This window comes from Rattus norvegicus, chromosome 4 (assembly GCF_036323735.1).
Source record: "Rattus norvegicus strain BN/NHsdMcwi chromosome 4, GRCr8, whole genome shotgun sequence".
In the NCBI taxonomy this organism is placed as follows: Eukaryota; Metazoa; Chordata; class Mammalia; order Rodentia; family Muridae; genus Rattus; species Rattus norvegicus.
The window spans coordinates 14,925,765-14,944,275 of NC_086022.1; the positions used below are offsets into that span (position 1 = coordinate 14,925,765).

At 39.4% G+C, this 18,511-nt stretch overlaps 1 protein-coding gene across 5 annotated transcripts in view; it reads left to right on the top strand.

The window, feature by feature from the left end:
* Ptpn12 (protein tyrosine phosphatase, non-receptor type 12) overlaps positions 1–18,511 on the top strand; it is a 72,014-nt gene that overhangs the window by 12,694 nt on the left and 40,809 nt on the right. For 3 of the 5 annotated variants that reach the window (XM_006235868.5, NM_057115.2, XM_063285424.1), the window contains exon 2: positions 12,277–12,385. The exons of the other annotated variants lie outside the window; for them this stretch is intronic. In XM_006235868.5, coding sequence (XP_006235930.1) covers positions 12,277–12,385 — 109 coding nt within the window. The remainder of the gene's footprint in view (positions 1–12,276; positions 12,386–18,511) is intronic. 5 annotated transcript variants of the gene reach the window in all.

Genomic DNA, 18,511 nt, shown 5'->3' on the forward strand with positions numbered 1-18,511 from the left:
TTCTTTTTAAACATTGGTCTTATATTGGATGGATTTGTGCCTAATTTTGACATTTATACATTTGTTACTGGGAAAATATTGGTTCATTGCATTAGTTCACTGCCAACTTTTAAATGTTGATAGATTTTATTTATAATATCAAATAACTATTTGTAGTAATATTATTACCTCCCTGGAAAGTGTTTAAGCAATGAAAGCTGTTAAGCTTGTAGTGGTGAATTCAGGAGCGGTGAGGAGAGGGAGATGGGGGAGAGATTGATTTTAACATTCTGAAGGCTGGCTTGAAGGTTCTATCCCATTTGTTTCCCTTTGAAGCAATAGGCTTTTTACTTGTTAGTTTTGAAGGAAACTTCTGGCATATGGCTTTAATTTTTATGTGAAGCCCTGGATTTGGTTTAGGACCAGAAAAGAAAAGAAGGAGAATGTGTAACATGCTAAGCTAGGATATAAAAATGATATTCTATGGAAGGTGGCATTGTGAACAGCGGCCTTGGCCTCCTTTGTGCTAGGATTACAGGCACATGCTACCACACCTGGCCAGATCAAAATCACTTTAACTTTTCTCCTGAGGTTTCTTTTTTTTTTTTTTTGGTTCTTTTTTTTTCGGAGCTGGGGACCGAACCCAGGGCCTTGCGCTTCCTAGGTAAGCGCTCTACCACTGAGCTAAATCCCCAGCCCCTCTCCTGAGGTTTCTTATTTAACCCATCTATTCTTTATTTGCTTAGTGTAGTGATAGAGATAGAGATTGTATCTCCTGGGCAAGGACTAGTACTGAGTGGCAGCACTGGGCCACACTGCTAGTCCATTATTTAGAAATGTGTTCTTTTTTTTTTTTTTTAAGATTTATTTATTTATTTTGTATATGAGTACACTGTAGCTGTCTTCAGACACACCAGAAGAGGGCATCGGATTCCATTACAGATGGTTGTGAGCCACCATGTGGTTGCTGGGATTTGAACTCAGGACCTCTGGAAGAGCAGTCGGTGCTCTTAACCACTGAGCCATCTCTCCAGCCCCTAGAAATGTGTTCTTAATCTCCAAGTATTTTTATTACTGATTTCTATTTGGGGCCTGTTTCTGTTTAATAACAAACACTATGTAATTCCTTTCCTTCTAAATGTGTTAAATTTTATTATGCCCTGTATTTATGCCCCATTATATGGTCTGTCTTGATCAGGGTTCCTGTGCACTTGAGGGGAAATGTATTCTGCAGTTGCTCATGAGGTAATTTATAGGTGTCCATTACATCTAGTTGATTGATGGTGTTGTTGAGTTCAATTATGTCCTTCCTGGTTTTCTGCTCCTAACATCTGCCTGTTTCTGATAAATAGGTGACATCTCCAACTGTAATTAGTGGATGCCAGCTATCCTCCATTTCTGTCAGTCTTCCGTATGTGTTGTGATGATTCAGTGTTAAATGTACATAGATTGTTATGTCTTCCTGGAGAACTGTGATACCCCCTTCAGTCTTCACCATTCTACCTGTGCAATCCTCTCTGTTCAGAATTAGTGGCATTTGCTTGACTCATCTTAGAATGGTAGATTTTGTTAGTGGGGGTGGGGTTTCAGGGTATATCTAGCCATGTCTGTCTGTCTGTCTGTCTGTCTCTCTCTCTCTCTCTCTCTCTCTCTCTCTCTCTCTCGCCCCCCACCCCCCAGAGTGGCTTAGCACTCTCTTCCTCCTCAGTCTCCCGAGTGCTGAGATTGTAGGTATGTATCATTGCACTCAGTCCCGCCATCCATGTGCTTTTAGTCTGTGTATGCCTTCTTAATAAAGTGAGTTTCTATAACCAGTATATAATTGTGTTGTTTCTTATCTACTCTCAAAAGCTGCCATTTAATTGTTGCATTTATTACTGACATTCAGTGTCTGCTACATTTGTTACTGGCTTTTTTCCTCTTGCTCTTTTGATCTCACTGTTTTGCCTTTTGGGTTTTCACTGAGCACATTATTAATATTGTCTCTTTTTCATCACTTGTACCTTTTCACCTTTTAAAGTGATTGCCCTAGAACTTATAATGTACATTTTCAGCTAATCCAACTCAACTTTCATATTTTTAGGTAAATTAACACTAGTATTAGTTTGCGTTGTTTAGTGACACACACATATCCATGTGTGCACTGGATGCCTGTGATAAAATACCATGAACAAGAACAATTTAAGGAAAAACTAGGTTTTTTTTTGTTTTTTTTTTTAAAGATTTATTTATTTATTTAGTATATATGAGTACACTGTAGCTGTCTTAGACACACCAGAAGGGTGTATCAGATCTCGTTACAGATGGTTGTGAGCCACCATGTGGGTGCTGGGATTTGAACTCAGGACCTCTGGAAGAGCAGTCAGTGCTCTTAACCACTGAGCCATCTCTCCAGCCCGAAAAACTAGTTTTGAACTCTGGATATAGAGATTAGATTTCTGTGATGGTGGGGAGAACATGGCACAGGATCAGAAGGTAACATCCCACCTGAGTACCTGAAAGCAGAAAGTGGTTCTCCTATCCATAGGAGCTCCAAGTGGGACTCTAACCCTCAACAGCTAAGTCTCCAGACGGCTCCACATCCTGCAAGTTCCATCACCTCGCAAACAGCACCACCAACCATGAGCCAAGTGTTAACACACGAGCCTGGGGAGGGAGCATTTTTATGACCGAGTGGTACTTATTCCTCTCTTTATTTCTTCTGTCATTGTTAATATTACTTTATTTGTATATAATCAGTATACACGAACATCCATAATTTTTGTGCTAGTACGTGTATGAGATCTTTTACTTGTTAAATATAAGTGAAATAAGTTTTAGCTTAACCTATAATTCCAGCTGTGTGGAGTCTTAGGGAGGAACATACCCTTTTCAAGGCCTATCTGGGCTATGGAATTGACTTCAAGACCAATCTTTGCAACTTAGTAAGAATTTTTTTTCAGCATTTTATTTTATTTTCTCCTTGTTTATCTGGCTTCTGAAGTCACAAGTAATTCTTTTGTTTGACCTTTATAGGTAAGGCATAAACATCCGTTCTCCAACTTCATACGAAGCACGGTATACATGCTTGAAAAGTAAAGTTTAAGAACACATCTGTGAGGCAAAAATAAGCAATAGTTTTAAGTAAAATATTTAGCATATTGAACAGATGCAATATTACTGTCCAAAAATATAAGTATCTTGTAAAAATCAAAACACCCCTAAAACCAAAACATTCTAGTACCATGGTTCTCAACCTGTGGGTCACTACCCCTTTGGGGGTCAAATGACCTTTCACAGGGGTTATATATCAAATATCTTGCATGTCAGATATTTATTCTATGATTCATAACTAGCAAAATTACAGTAATGAAGCTGGGCAGTTGTGGTCCATGCCTTTAGTCCCACTACTCGGGAGGCTGAGACAGGCACATGTATGAGTTTGAGGGCATCTTGGTCTACAGAGCAAGTTCCAGGACAGCCAAGGCTACACAGAGAAACTCTGTCTTAATAAAACAAAAATAAAATAATGAAATAATTTTATGGTTGGGGTCACCACAACATGAGGAACTGTACTAAAGGGTTGCAGCATTAGGGAGGTGGAGAACTCCTCTAGTAGAAACATAGGCAGGCACATGGCATAATGATTAAGACAATGTAAATAAAATACTGAACACTGGTGGGGAGTGGGGGTGGGGGACTACCAGTCTTTACAGTAAACAGAGAATCGTAAACTAGTGATCATCTTTTTGGAGGGCCTAACTGACTTATAGCTGACAAAATTGAGAACAATAGCAGTATGGAAGAGAATATTGAAGAATGGTTCTAAGTCTATTCAGGGGAAGGTAAAATGAAGACACCTACTTGGGGAAGCAGCTGGCCACTTCTCATAGAATTGACATGGGAAATTCTGGAAGTCTTTCTGTAATATATGTGTACAAAAGAGTATGCCCTAGTGTGTCAGCTACACTGGTTTTTGTGAACCCTAAAGTACAGTAATTTACCCTGCAGACACCTGTAGAAGATGAGAAGGACTTGAGGAGGAGAGAAGACATTTTGCTTCTTCACTTTAGACTTGTGTGGAGAAGAGCTGCTTGACAGGCCTGGGATTACTCTTCTTAGCAAGACCTTTCTATGGTTGAGCCTTGGTTGATGTCTGGGAACCTGGGCCTTTAGAAGGGTTCCTGTGTTAGGAGTGGTTCATCTGTGTCTCAGTTGTTCAAGCAGTATGGCTTATGAGCACCTTCCTTCCATGCACGGGTGTACTGTTCAAGAGCGCCTCTGGCCAGGCGCTGAGCCACGGGCACCATCTGTCTGTCTAGTGGGTCTCTCTGGTAGACAACTTGCTGCAGGAATTGATGGGTCCTTTGACTTCCCTGGGAGACAGCCATGGGAGACTTGTACTTCCCAGCTCACTTCACACGCCTTTTCTTGTGCTGCTTTTGCTTTGTATCCTTTAGCCATGGCCCTGAGTGGGATTATAATTTGGATGGCCTGCATTCTTTGGCAAGCTTTTTATACATAAGGACCCTGACCCCTTGTTTGACACATGGCCACAGTGCTTCCGTCATAAAGTCTCAGAGTCTGTGAGAGCAGAGTCCTTGACAGAGCGAGGAAGAACTGGGGTGCAGGAGAGAACAGATGAACGTATTTGGGAAACAGAAGGCTCTTTGGGGCTGGTGGAAAGATGAGGAGAAGAATCGGAAGGAGGCTGAGTAGCAAGCTGGAGGAAACAGGATGAGGTCTTCTTTGCACACTGCGGGGACTTGAACCTTGGGCCTCCTGCATGTTAGAACAGTGCCCTATCAGTGAACTGCATCCCCAGTTGGAAAGTATGAGTTTTATGCCGGGTGTGGAGGTGTATGCTGTCCCACTTCCCTACCTTGTCTTAAGGCAACAATAGGTTGTTGTTGTTGTTGTTGTTGTTGTTGTTGTTGTTGTTGTTTCTTTTAAGAAGTTAAAAGATGGAAGCTTCTCCTGGTGAGATTGTTAGTAATAAAGAAATGAATTTAAAAACTTTCTTCACATATGTTATTTAAGACAAGGTGACTATGGCCATGCCACCCTGGATATACTGTATCTTGTCAGCTCTTAGAAGCTACGTAGGTTTAGGCCTGGTTAGTAAGCACTCGGATGGAAGAACAGCTTGGTTATTACTTAAGGCAAACTGCTCCATTTTTTTTCTTATCAGTTTCAAATCAATATCATTAAACAACAAAGATCAAACTTTAAATACCATTTGATTGATGCCCGTTCATTAGCTGTGGTGTTCTGAATGAGATTATTAATACCTGTGTCTGAAAGACACACTGAATGTGTAGAAGACACCGGCACTGTGGAGAAAATAAAAATATTATAAATATTATATAATATAAATAAGAAAATATAAAAGATTATATCAGACACTGAATTATAGTCATTGGTGATAGTGATGAGATTAGAAGCCAGGGATGGTAAATAAATCCTAAAACAGGAAAAACAATTCCATGAAATCAGTCATTATCAGTAATTATGATGATTGCCTCTGAATCTTAACCTTTGACTATACATTTTTTGAATTTAGTATTGACCTTTGATGCATTCTTAGATTATTGACCACCTTCTAAAAGTAAATTTCAGTAGAGTTGTAACAGGAAAAAAGGAGGGTTTTTTGTTTATTTTTTTTTCCAGAAGGTTAGTGGTTTACCAGGAAATGTTTTTCTTTTTAAAACTTCTGGTCTGTTGACCACAGCTTTGTGGCACTCCAGTCTTGCAAAAATAACTATTTTCCATATAGTGGTGAATATATATTGAACTGTTTAAACTGCAGACGTGGTAATTGACCTCTGCTATGTTTGTTTTGGCAATGAGGAATATCCGTTCTATTAATTTAGGGCTTTGATTTGTCTTTTTAGTTGGATATAAAGAGAATCAGTGTTATTGTCAGTTAATGTAAAACTTTGAGTCCTGATGTTCTTAATTTTATTACTGATGTGTTACTTTAGTATCCTATGAAAATCGATGGCTGTTTTCTTGAAGGTCGGATACATCTGAAGGGAGATAGCATTTATTAGGGGCCACTTTCTGCACATATTGTTGGGGACAGGGTCTCAAGTAGCACAAGGTGATCTCAAACTCATTATAGAGCAAAGTCTTGTCTTGAGTTGATGATGGGGGGAGAGGAGGAGGAGGAGGAAGAGGAGACAGGGTCTCACTATGTAGTCCTGGACTTCCTGGAACTCAGAGTTCTGCCTGTTTCTGCCTCCTCTCCAGAGCTACAATTAAAGGCATGTGGTACAGCTTTCAGCATTGCCTTAAATTTTTAATTCTCCATGTCCTTGTCACTGGTATCACCACTATCAGGAGCCATAGTTTTAATGCCCCAAGTTTGGAATTTCTGAGAAATTCCCTTTGTGGACAGGGAGAAAAAGAAATGTCTGGAGTTGGAGTTTACTGAAGAGAATCAGTAGACTCTGACTGCATTGGTTTAATGAATGGAGAAGCATTAGCTAAGAGAAGGAAGGTGCTGGTAATAGAAGTGAGCCTTCCCTGTGCATTGGAACAACACATTTCTGTCCCGTTTACTTAGTAAAATACATCTCTTAGGCAACTTTGTTTAAATTTGTTTACTATCTGTGGAGTGTGTGTGTGTACATCACAGTTCATGTGGAGATCAGTGAACAGCTTTCAGGACTCAGTTCTTCATCACATGGGTCCTGGGGTTCAAAGTCTGTTCATGAGACTTGGTGGCAAGCACCTTTATCTGCTGAGCCATCTCATTGGCCCAACATGACAAAATGTTATTACCCTTCTGATTTAAATATTTTTTTATTTCTGTAAGATATCTTCATGGTAAGGAAAGGATAAACTAAGATTAAAGGTTTGTGTTTCTAGCTGGGAGTGGTGGTAGCACATACATGAGGTACCAGGACTTCAGAGGCAGAGGCAGAAGAATGTCTGTCATGAATTTTGGTGATAGGAGCTGGCCTATGTCTTCAAGGAGTGAAGTTCTACCAAGGGTGGAGTGCTTGTGTACTGGGTTGTGACCTCTATTAGAGGTCCATAGAGAGAGCTGAGGTGGAGATGAGGAAGCGGTTGGGAGGAAGTGAATGACAAGAGTGTTAGAGCAGTACTAGTCGTAGGAAAATGTTTTAAGATGGTTTCCATTCTGGTGTACTGAAAACCAAAGGCGGGTGGAATAAATGAGGCAGAGAAGTCAGCTGGAGTGAAGCACACGTGGATTCTTTGACCTAAGAGACCCGATGTTCTCCTTTATTTTACTTAGTTATATCCTTAATTAATCAGTCCTGAGTTACAGCTTCACGTGAAAAAACAAAAAACAAAACATGATGCTTTCTGCAGGTTTCCCCTGCTGAAGTACAGCTTTGTCGTGTTATACAAGGTTGGGTAATTCTAGTGTCTTACAACAGTCGTAAACTTTTTTCACATGGAACAACAGTTATACAGATACATAAACTAGATGTATAAGCCAAGCCTTTACTACTAAGAAGTCATAGTTCTTAAAAACAATTTCTTGGCATGCATATAATTTACTGTTTGTTAAAGATGAGTAGGGCTAAGAATCTCTCTTAGAGGTAGAGTGCCTGCTATAGAGACGCACTAATTAAGGGGTTACGATTAGGGAGATGTATATGCTAATAAGATAGATAGACTTTTAAAAACACTGACAAGTAGATTGGGCTGTGTGACCGTGTGTTTGAAATTGCCGTGACTGATGTGGCAGGCCCAGCCTACTCTGGATGGTGCCATCTCTAGGTAGTGGGGTCTGGGCTCTATAAGAAGGCTAGCTGAGCATGAATCAGATTAATCTCTGATTTCTGCTTCAGTTTTTGCTTGTGCTCTTTCCCTGGCTTACCCAGATAATAGGCTGTAACCTGTATGATGAAAATAAACCCTTTCCTCTCTGAGGAATTGTGTTGTTTATCATAGCAACAAGGAGCAGCTAGTTCCTGTGTGTGTGCGCACACACACCAGAATGCCTGTGGTAGTTTATAGCATGCAAATGGAGAGAGGATAATTTGTGTGGTACTTGGTTCTCTTCCATCATAAGGGTCTGGAGATGGAACTCTGGTCATCTCACCTTTGAAAACAAATACCCTTAGCCTCTGAGCTATCTCACTTGCCCATGCTTACATAGGTTTACACTAAGAAATCCTGGCCAAATAGTGCTAGTGTAGGTCATGAGGATCTTTATCATTTTTCAGAGTTGATCAAATTTGATTTTTATAATTGTTTGTGCTGAAAATATTTCACATATCTAAATAGTACAAATGATAACAGTATAATACTCGGGGCCATCTCAAAACTTGCTCTAAATTCTCTTGATCCCAAGCCAAAATTTATTAAGTGATTTTTTTTTTTTTAATGAAGCATAACTTAGAAACTCAGACAGCAGTTAAAGGAGCCACATGTGCAGGCACAGGAATGTGTGCATGGTGAGGTCACAAGTTGGGTGTCTTCCCTGATTTTCCACTCTCTGTTTTGAGTCAGGCCATTTCATTGAACATGAAGCTCCTGGATTCATCTAAGACGGGCTAGCCAGAAAGGCCCAGAGAGCTTCCTGTCTCTGCCTCCCAGTGCTGGGATCACCCGAGTGGCCCTCTGAGCCCAGCCTGAGTCCATGGGTTCTGGGACTGAGCCTCTGGTCCTGTGCTGATGCAGCAGCACTTTACCGAGTAAATCATACCAGTTTGATTCTAATCAAACATTCTAAGTACAGTCCAGAGATACACAGATTTGATATTTGCATGCTAATTAAAGTCTGTTTTCTCTAATGAAACCATTCTGTTTTTATAATAGCTGCAAACTTGGTGTGTACATTTAAAAACAAGACTCTGGTTCATTACATGCAGTAGTCTCCCATCTGAGTTGAGTTTCCATTAATGATTATGTTGCATAGCATGAGGTCATGCACAGTAAAATCAGCTGATGCACCCATCACAGGTGAGCACAGCCAGAACCTCAGATTGTCTGTGTTTGATTTGGGTTCATATTTGGTGGTTGTGCCTTTAGAAACCCTGTACTACCGCCAAATTTTTCCTTTCTCCCATGTCATTGTCAGGACACTGTAACCCTTCTGTGTGTGCCTTTCATTTGCTACAGCCTGTGCTTTCCCCTTCGTTACTCAGCTGTGGTAGCCTTCCTTCCATCCTCTCCAGACTTTTTAAACTACATTTTTTTCCTTCCTTACTGATTTCTTACCCAGTTTCATATGAAAAGCCTCTAAACACCTTTCTCAGAATTATTTGATACTGCAAACCTATATGTAAAATAAATACAAAAGAACCTACCAGTTGAAAATCAGCTTCTGTTCTACCAAGCGAGTTAGTCAGTCCCCCTCAAAGGCTGGGTCAGACACTCAGCAGCAGCACCTGTTAGTTGACTAAGAACGAAAGTGTTCTGGTTAATTTACCCCAGACCTTTTGAATGTCTGGGGACCTCAGCAGTCTGACCTTCCTGGTAGACAGACTGCTTTACACTGTACTGCAGTTCCAAGCAAACAAAGTGGCCCAGAATATACTTCTTTTCGATATTCAGTCTAGGAAATCTGAAGTAACAAGTAATACTTAAAGTTTTTTTAATTGGCTAATAGTAATTAATGATTATTGAGCCATTTTATGCCCCAGACTCTGCTGATTCTGGAGGTCTTATCTGTATTAAATGTGTTCATTATCACACATTATCAAAACCAAAACTTTAATTACTACAACTAATTGTAAGACTGACTATACTTTTGATAGGAATAAAATGTCTACTTAAATGTCTTTTTAATACAGCTTGGTAGACTTCTTGATGTTGACTTTTCAAAGTGCAAAAACAGTTTTATTCTGTTTTATGTTGAATATTTCTATTTTGATGATTTTTAAGATACTATATTTAACTTTTTTTATATGTGACTTAATTTAGATTAATAATTATATCTGGTACAGTGTGACATTTTAATACATACATATATATATGCATGTGTATGTGTGTCCATACACATACATACATATAAAGTATGCAGTGACCAGATCAGGCTGAGTATACTATTCAGGTAGACGCTGGGGTATTTATTTGTTTTATTTTCATAAAACATCTTTTATTTTAAAGTGAAATATATAAAGCATTCCATGATATGTCAGGCTTTAAGAACATTGGATAAGTAAGACTCCAAACTTAAATATTTACTATGATATGAAGACATTGTCTGATAATTATGAGCTTTCACTAAGATTTGGTAAAATGTCTCTCAGTAATTGCACGTAGATGAAGTGTTGAGTGATGCAGTAGGTGCTGTGGAAGTGTGTGTTACTTCACCTTGGTCCACTTCCTTTGTTCTTAGTTCTGTTCTCAGTAATAGTGATAGAAACTACATTTCTTTTCTGCCAGTGCTTCTCTGGCTGTTTAAATTGACATCCTTCTTTAAGTATGATCTTCACATAACACTTTTTATTAAAGTAAATAACTTGAAATATATATTTTCAGATTATCAGATCTTTAAGCAGAGAAAATAGATGTGTAAGCTGTAATTGCTAGCAGGGAATAATGAAACCTAGGAACTTCTTTTTTGCCTTTTCCGTTGCCCTATCTTACGTTTAATTTTTGGGTAGGCAGGATATTTGTACAGTCTGAAAGTATACAGACACACGCATCTCTTTGCTGCCCATTTCCCAGTGTTCCCATTTTCCTGGTCTGCACCTTCAACCTTTGCTATTAGATTTCTTGGGAACATGTTTTATGCATATGTACAGACATGTTTTAAGTTCCCTTAATGCTAACAGTAGAACATTGTCGTGTTTTCTTCTTTTTAAAGTCAATGGGGAGTTTTGATATGGTGCATATTTCTGTATTTAAGACAGAGCTTCCTTTCTTGCTTTCTAGCCATAGCATATTTGGCTGTGTGAAACAGATGTATCCAGTCCTATTAATAGGCTGCTTATTGTTTGTGAACTTCTGCTACTACAAACATTGCAATATACACTTTTGTGCATTTACTACTTCATGTGTGCCAGTTTTATCTGGAGGGCACATGTGTAGAAATTTAGGATAGGTAAGGTTTGTAACTGCCACCTGTCCCTCCTTGTTTGGTAATGCTCTTTTTGGACCTACATTGAGCTGAAGTCTGATTATTCTGAAGTAGCCCAGTGTGCCGGTCCCACAAGTGCTAGGGTTGCAGGCATAAGGAAACCTACGTAGTTTGCATGTCTATATAATTTAAGATTTTTACCACTACAGGAAAAGTCATCATAAGCATGTGAATTTTTACTCTGGCATTGTGCTGTACTGGCACAACATGATTTTTGTTAAGGGAAAAAAGTGTATACTTCTGTGTTTGGTCTCTAAATTGCAGTCTTTTTTTTTTTTTTTTTAAAGTAAAACAAAAATGACTTTTTACTATGTAAGTGCCTGTATGTAAAATTACTTAAATAACAAGAATAAAACAAGATTCTTATATGTTAAAATTCTCTGATTTTAAAAAATATGACCATGAAATTCTTAATTGCTTGAGGGTCAGCATCACAGGCTATAAAAATAAGCTGGTGAAAAAATTAAATTGCTACCAGGCTTTTTTTCATTTCATTTGCATTTACTAATATGAGTCCTAAAGTCAAAATGCTCTCAATATGCCTTTAATTCTTCAAGAAAGTAAACTACTTTGAAATTAAGTTTTAGAAATATATAGTCGAGTAGAACCTAAACAATTCACAATGCCAACTTTCAGTTCTGCTGAAAGCAGGAAGTGTATTACTGACAAGCAGAAATATTCCAGCCCAAAGAACATCCCTACTGCCATATGTGGTAAGAATTTGTCACTAGCCCACAAACCACTTCTGTAATTCAGTGAATAAGCAGAATTAGTCTTTGTTGGACATTTTCAATTCAGTGTGAAAGAACTTTGTTTTGAAGTGTTTTACAAGTAATTATTAGCATATGTCTTTGAGAGAGCCTGGAACATCATGGGTGCTCCTACATTATTGAGAGAAGAAACCTGTACACAATTCCCCAAGTATGACTTTAAAACTTACTTAATGAAATCCTTATTAAACACAGGAATTCTCAGCTTATTCATGTCTTTAAATAGAATTACTTCTAGTTGTTCCCCCTTGCTGCTCATTTGTAATAAACATTAATCTTTGTTTGCACATATTCTAAAAAAGAAATTATTCTTAGGGTTAATTTTTAAGGGATAGGGAAACTAACAGCTTAGAGCAATAGGAGAATTAATTGTGAGGAATTGGGTCAGCAGAATTCATTGAAGAGCTCTTTGTAAATCATTAACATTTTGAAAATACCAATGTTTCTCTAAACTTGAATTTTATTTTCTTGTATTTTAAGCGATTGAGAAGATTGTCTACCAAATATAGAACAGAAAAGATTTATCCCACAGCCACTGGAGAAAAAGAAGAAAATGTTAAAAAGAACAGATATAAGGACATACTGCCATGTAAGTTTGAAATGCCCTTGATAGAATGCATAGAAATGCTATCTAGTCTTTTGTAACCCCACAAGCTTTGTTTCTGAATTGAACAGCTAAGGAGGTGTAGTATCAATCCCTCCCAGGGTACACCACACAATATTTTGTGACTGTGCTTCTTAGAAACCCTTCCTCCTTGTGTAGCAGTTTGTGGGTTTGTTTTTTTGTTTGTTTTTGTTTTGTTTTTGGAAAAACAAAAGAAATAAAAGTAATGTAGACAATTGGGATAGTTTCTTAAAATGCTAAAACACTGATTTATCTTCTACTTTATCCTAACAGGACCTTAATTGATTAACTATGGATTTAAAAATGGGCCATAAGGTTCCTCAGGAACCCGTGTGTCTGCTGTCCTCAGCAGTCTGTGTCTCTTAAGCATGTCGAAAGTTGAAAACATCATATTCTCAGTATAGTTATATGCTAAGATAATATTGTTTTCTACCTGAGAGTCCTCACTCTATAAAGGTCCTTTGCGTTGGGCCTGCATTTTTGAAAGCTGTTGTAGTGTTTCCCTTCACGGATCTACAGTCCCTGATATCACTTCCTTAACTGTCATTATTAGAGCTTCTCTCTAGAATATCGTCATGTCACAGGGACTTAGCAGTGACCTCACTAGACCCAGTGCTCTCTTTCCAGGGTTTTCTCTCCTGTTAAGTGTCTTATGTCAGTGCCAGTCCATTTCCTGACTTTTCTTCTTCTATGATAACCCTCTTTGGAGTCATTGCCTACTGCTCAGCGCCCTCTGTCACACTGATTTCTTGGGTGCGTGCATATCTATGAGTGTACTGGGGGACAGTCAGAAGTCAGCCCTCAGTATAGTGCTTCAGAAGCCACTTCTGGTTTGGTTTTTATTTGACACTTGGTATCTGACGGTGGCATGGGCTTTTCAATTAGGCTAGATTACCTTGGCAGCAAGCCTCAGAGATCTGTCTGCCTTTGTCCATCTCCCTAGTGCTAGGATTACAAGTACCACTTATGCCTGGCGTTTTATGTGGATGGTGGGGATGAGCTCAGGGCCTCAGGCTTGCATAGCAAGCAGTTTCCTGTCTAAGCCGTCTCTCCAGTCCTCCTCAATGATTTTTTTTTTTTTGGCCTAAATTTATTTAATCCTACTGCTAACTGTTGTACATTATTCTCATCTGTGGATGGATTGTATGATTAGATATATTAATAAAATTAACAAAGAACCTCACAGAGTAATGGTGGTGAGTTACCACTCTGGATGTTCAGATCTGGATATCACTTGGTTGTAGCTGTAAGACTCAGTCAGGACTGGTCTTCACTGGGTCTGGTTTTCTCAATTGTAAGTCGAAGTGGGTAGTGGTAATATGTCTAAGGCCTGCTTTGGGTGTTAGATAGGTCAAACATCTTTTACTAACCTAACATTGTAACCACTCAAAGCTTTTGCCTTAAATACACTCACTCCACTTTGCTTACCAGTTGCTTTAGTCTGTTCAGGCTGCTGTAACAAAAATGCCATAAACGTGGTGGCTTATAAACAATAGGAGTGGGGTTGGGGATTTAGCTCAGTGGTAGAGCGCTTGCCTAGCAAATGCAAGGCCCTGGGATCGGTCCCCAGCTCCGAAAAAAAGAAAAAGAAAAAACAAAAAAACAAAAAAACAATAGGAGTGCATTGAGAGAATCAAAGCATGGTGCGTCATGAGTGCTCACCCAGTGATTCACAGTTGGGACCTTCTCACTGAATCCTCATGTGTAGCAAGGAGCAAACACGTTTCCTTGGCCTCTTTTATAGTGATAGTCATTGAGTTCATCAGAACCTGCTTTCCTCACATCCTATTCTAGTATGTATTTTCTGGACACTTGTGTAGGAGTTTCCCTTCTAAATTTCTTTTCTTTTTTTTTCTGGAGCTGAGGACGGAACCCAGGGCCTTGCACTTGCTAGGCAATCGTTGCTCTACCACTGAGCTAAATCCCCAACACCTCTTTCCTCACATCCTAAAGGCTCATCTTGATGTTCTTGGATTGGGAACTAGGTTTCAGCATATGATTTCATGAGAATACAATTAATCAGACCATAGCACTAGTCCTCCTTGGAATAACAGTTGTCTTAGTTAGGGTTTTGTTTCTGTGAAGAGACACAATGACCAAGCAACTCTTATAAGGACAACTTTTCATTGGGGCTGGCTTACAGTTTCTTAGGTTCAGTCCATTATCATCATGGTGGGAAGCATGGCAGTGTGCCGGCAGACATGGTGCTGGAGGAACCAAGAGTTCTACCTCTTTATTTGAAGGCAGAAGGAGATTCTTACACAGGAAGCCAGGAGGAGACTATCTTCTGCACTGGGTGAAACTTGAACACTAGGAGACCTCAAAGCCCACCTACACAGTGACACACTTCCTCCAACAAGACCACACCTCCTAGTAGTGCCACTTCACATGGCCCTAGCATGTTCAAACCACCACAGGAGTTAATATGGATTTCAGGATACTTTATTAAGCACAATTTTCAGTACTGTCCACTGATTTTTCTGTGGTCTAGAAAAATAAATCTTAACTGGCTCCAGGATTCTGTTTTCACATTCTGTTACCGGAAGTTGGGAGCATACACTCTGATGATACAGAAGAGAACGTGCAGAAATCCCTCCTTTTGTAATTCATGTTCTAGCATGCGTGGTAGACAGTGAATACAGATTTGCACAAGCTCTGTCTTGTGGTTGATTAGTGCTAATAGGGATAATGTAGAAAGGGTGAGGGCCATTGAGAAAGCTGGGAACCAAGGAAAGTGTCAGGTTGTGAACAGGGGAGTTGAACGTCAGTGGCAGGCTAGTGAGCAGCCTTCTGAGAAAGAGAAGCCCTCATTTGTACTGGTTGCTGATTTCTGTGATAGTTTCCCCCATAATCATGACAAGACCACGGAGGCTGATAATACACCATTTGCCAGTGGGAATCTGAGGCTGGAGAAGCTGAGTAATTTATCCTAGTGCTCACAGAGTGGAAGATAGTTTATATCCAAAGTCTTGATGTTCAGATGGGATGCTTGTGGCACTTAAGGGTATTTGGCAGTGTCTGGAGGCATTTGCTGCCATCAGCTTCTAGTAAGCGACTCCCAAGGGTCCTGGTGCACAGTGTACTGTCCTGACAGTAGACTTGCCTAAGCTGAAGGAGAACCTTTAGAATGGCAGCTCCGAGTTAAGTCAGGAGGGCCTGGTTTTCACAAGTAGAATTTCAATAAATTCTACCTGTTTTGATTTGGCATGTAATATTGAAAGTAACTGTACTTATATATTTGTTAGAAAGTAATTTGCTAGTTTCCTTTGAATGTTTAACATGTCCATTGTTTGCATAAGCACACTTTTAAACAGTTCTAACATATAACTTCTATGCCATGAAAGTTACTCATTTTAAGTATATAATTAATTTTCAGAGTAAACTTAGGTCATGCAGTGACTAGCCCAATCCAATTTTAGGACATCTCATTACTTTCAGAAGTCCTGTATTTAGTCCCAGGCAGCTGCTAGTATGCTCTTTTTGATTCTAGATTTTTGTTCTTCGAGAAATTTTAAGATAGATATCATGCTAGGTGATCTGTGGTGCTCAATATCATTAACTCAGCACATTTTTAAAGTTATATTTTTGTTACTGTGGAATTAGTAGTTAATTTCTTTTTAGTATTAAGGAATAACTTATATTATTAATATTATGTGTAATATTGCATTTTGTTTATCCATTTGGGAGAGGGCTCTTTTGAGACAGGCTTTCTCTATGTAGCTCTGTAGACCAAACTGGCCCTACACTCACAGAGATGGGCCTGCCTTTGCCTCCTGAGTGCTGGGATTAAAGGTGTGTACCACCACTGCCCAGTGATCAAGGCTTTTGTATAAATACAATTTTATTCTTAAGTGCATGTGCAGGAATATAATTGTAGACCTACAGAGTTTGTATTTAACTTTAACCTTTTTGGTTTCACGAGGCAGCATGTTGCTGTGTAGCCTAGCTGGCTTCTGAATTCTTCCTCCTCCTGCCTCAGCCTTGTAGTACTGGACCTCTAGAATAGTACCACAACACCTAGCTTATGTTTAGCTTTAAGAAATGGAGATAAATGTATTCCAAAGTCACTCTCCTGTTTTCTGTTCCCAACAGAGGTATGTACGCATCAGCTGCTACACTCCTACCAACTCTTGGAACTGTTGCATTTTTCTTGGGATTGTGTCTGCTCGGTATAAGGCGCTAGCTTCAGGCATTCCTCCTGCCTCGGCCTCCTGAGCAGCTGGAGTTAGAGGCGTGAACTTAGTTGCTGGACTTTCCTTTTCTTTCCATGATTTTGGGTTTATTACATGAGTCATATGTGCTTCTAGAGGCCTGCGGTTGATGCTGGGGATTTTCCTCAGTTGCTCTTCAGACTGAGGCCAAGTCTTAATGAAGGTCAGAGCCCACTGTTCAGATAGTCTCACGGTCTAGCGTGTTCAGCGTCCTGTCTCTGCCCTCTGAGGCTGGAATTACGATGGGGCATTACATGCCCCTGGCATTTACGTGGGTTCTGAGGATATGTACTCGGTGAGCACTCAGCTGCCTTCACCACGGAGCGTCTTCCCAGACCCAGACTCTTGATTATAGTCTTTCTAGTGCTTCTTGATGTGTTTGTAATTTGTAGCTTTTCATGGACTGTTCGCTAATTCTTTAGTGAAATGTCTTCCAATTATTTAAAGAAACTTTACTTTAATCTTACTGTGCTATAAGAATTCTTTTTGTTGTTTTTCCTGCTTGGGTTTGAGATAGAGTTCTCATACTTTGTAGTTCAGGTTGGCCCAAGCTCTTGATCCCTCTTGCCTTAAGCCTTCCAAGTGCTGGGATGACAAGTGTGGGCCAGTGCCCAGCAAGATTCCTCAGTACATCTTGGATCCTAGAAACTATTCCCGCAATTACATTTCTCTGTGTACTGTTAGGTACTTATTCGTAAGGGCTAAAACTGAGACCGCCTTTGGATTGGTGAATTGGAGATACTCCATCTGTTTTGTTGTTAAGTAGGAAGATTATATCATTTCATCCTGTGTATGTTAAAACTTTTTCATCTTAGAAAACTTTTTTTTTCTTTGTTTTGGAGCTGGTGACTGAACCCAGGGCCTTGCACTTGCTAGGCAAGCACTCTACTACTGAGCTAAATCCCCAACCCCAGAAAACTTTTAAGAATAAGGTAATTCCCACCCTGCACATAGGCAGCCTAACATGTAGGTTAACGTCTTAACTATCATTTTGGAACCAATGTTGTACTCTACCTTTGAGGTTCTTTGACTAGAGAGTGGTATGCCGTATGGATAACAGTTATTAACTGGGACCTCTTATTACTGGCAAGCATAGTAAGAAGAAGCATTATATAGTTAATCAGCATTATCCTGACCCAGTATTCTACCCTTATGTGTCAGAAGCAGCATGTTCGGAACGTCTGCTTTTTTTCCAAAATGGAACTTTAAAAAGCAGGCCAAGTGGTGTGAGTGAGATCGGCGTCAGAGCACTAACATGTAACCATTCTAGTGCCTGGAAAACTTAGAGATAGTTTGCATACGGATTACTAGGATGTCTTTCTCAGAGTTCTGACTACAAATTGCCAGAATAAAGATTTTATTCCCCAAAATAAGGATAAAGAACTTTAGTGCTTTGCATAATATTTGAACCAATGACCAATAAGTTATTCATTGAAGTTGTCCTTAGCTTCTGTATAGCTGTTGCCATTACTAGTTTTTCTTTCTTTTTGTATTTTAATTGGCTTTCTGATTCATTGTCTGTGGATTAGAAAGCCATAATTATAATCATCATCATAGTTACGGTGTACGTGTTCTGATCTTTTCTACTCCAAAGGTAGTAAGTATTGGGCGGTTCTTGTCAACCAGCATCTGAAGTTCCTTTAAATTACAAGTAACAAGATGTATATGGACCCCACGAACCACCATCTTCCCTCATGATGTTGCACAAACCTAATTCTGTAGTATTTTTTTTTCTTTATATGTGAGTATGTACATACATGTTTTTGCCTGTGTGAGTTTATGTGCACCACATGTGTACAGGTCCTCTGACCACAGAGTTCATCAAATCCCTTGAAGCTGGAGTAAGAAATGGTTGGAAGCCATCTGGTAGGGGCATTGA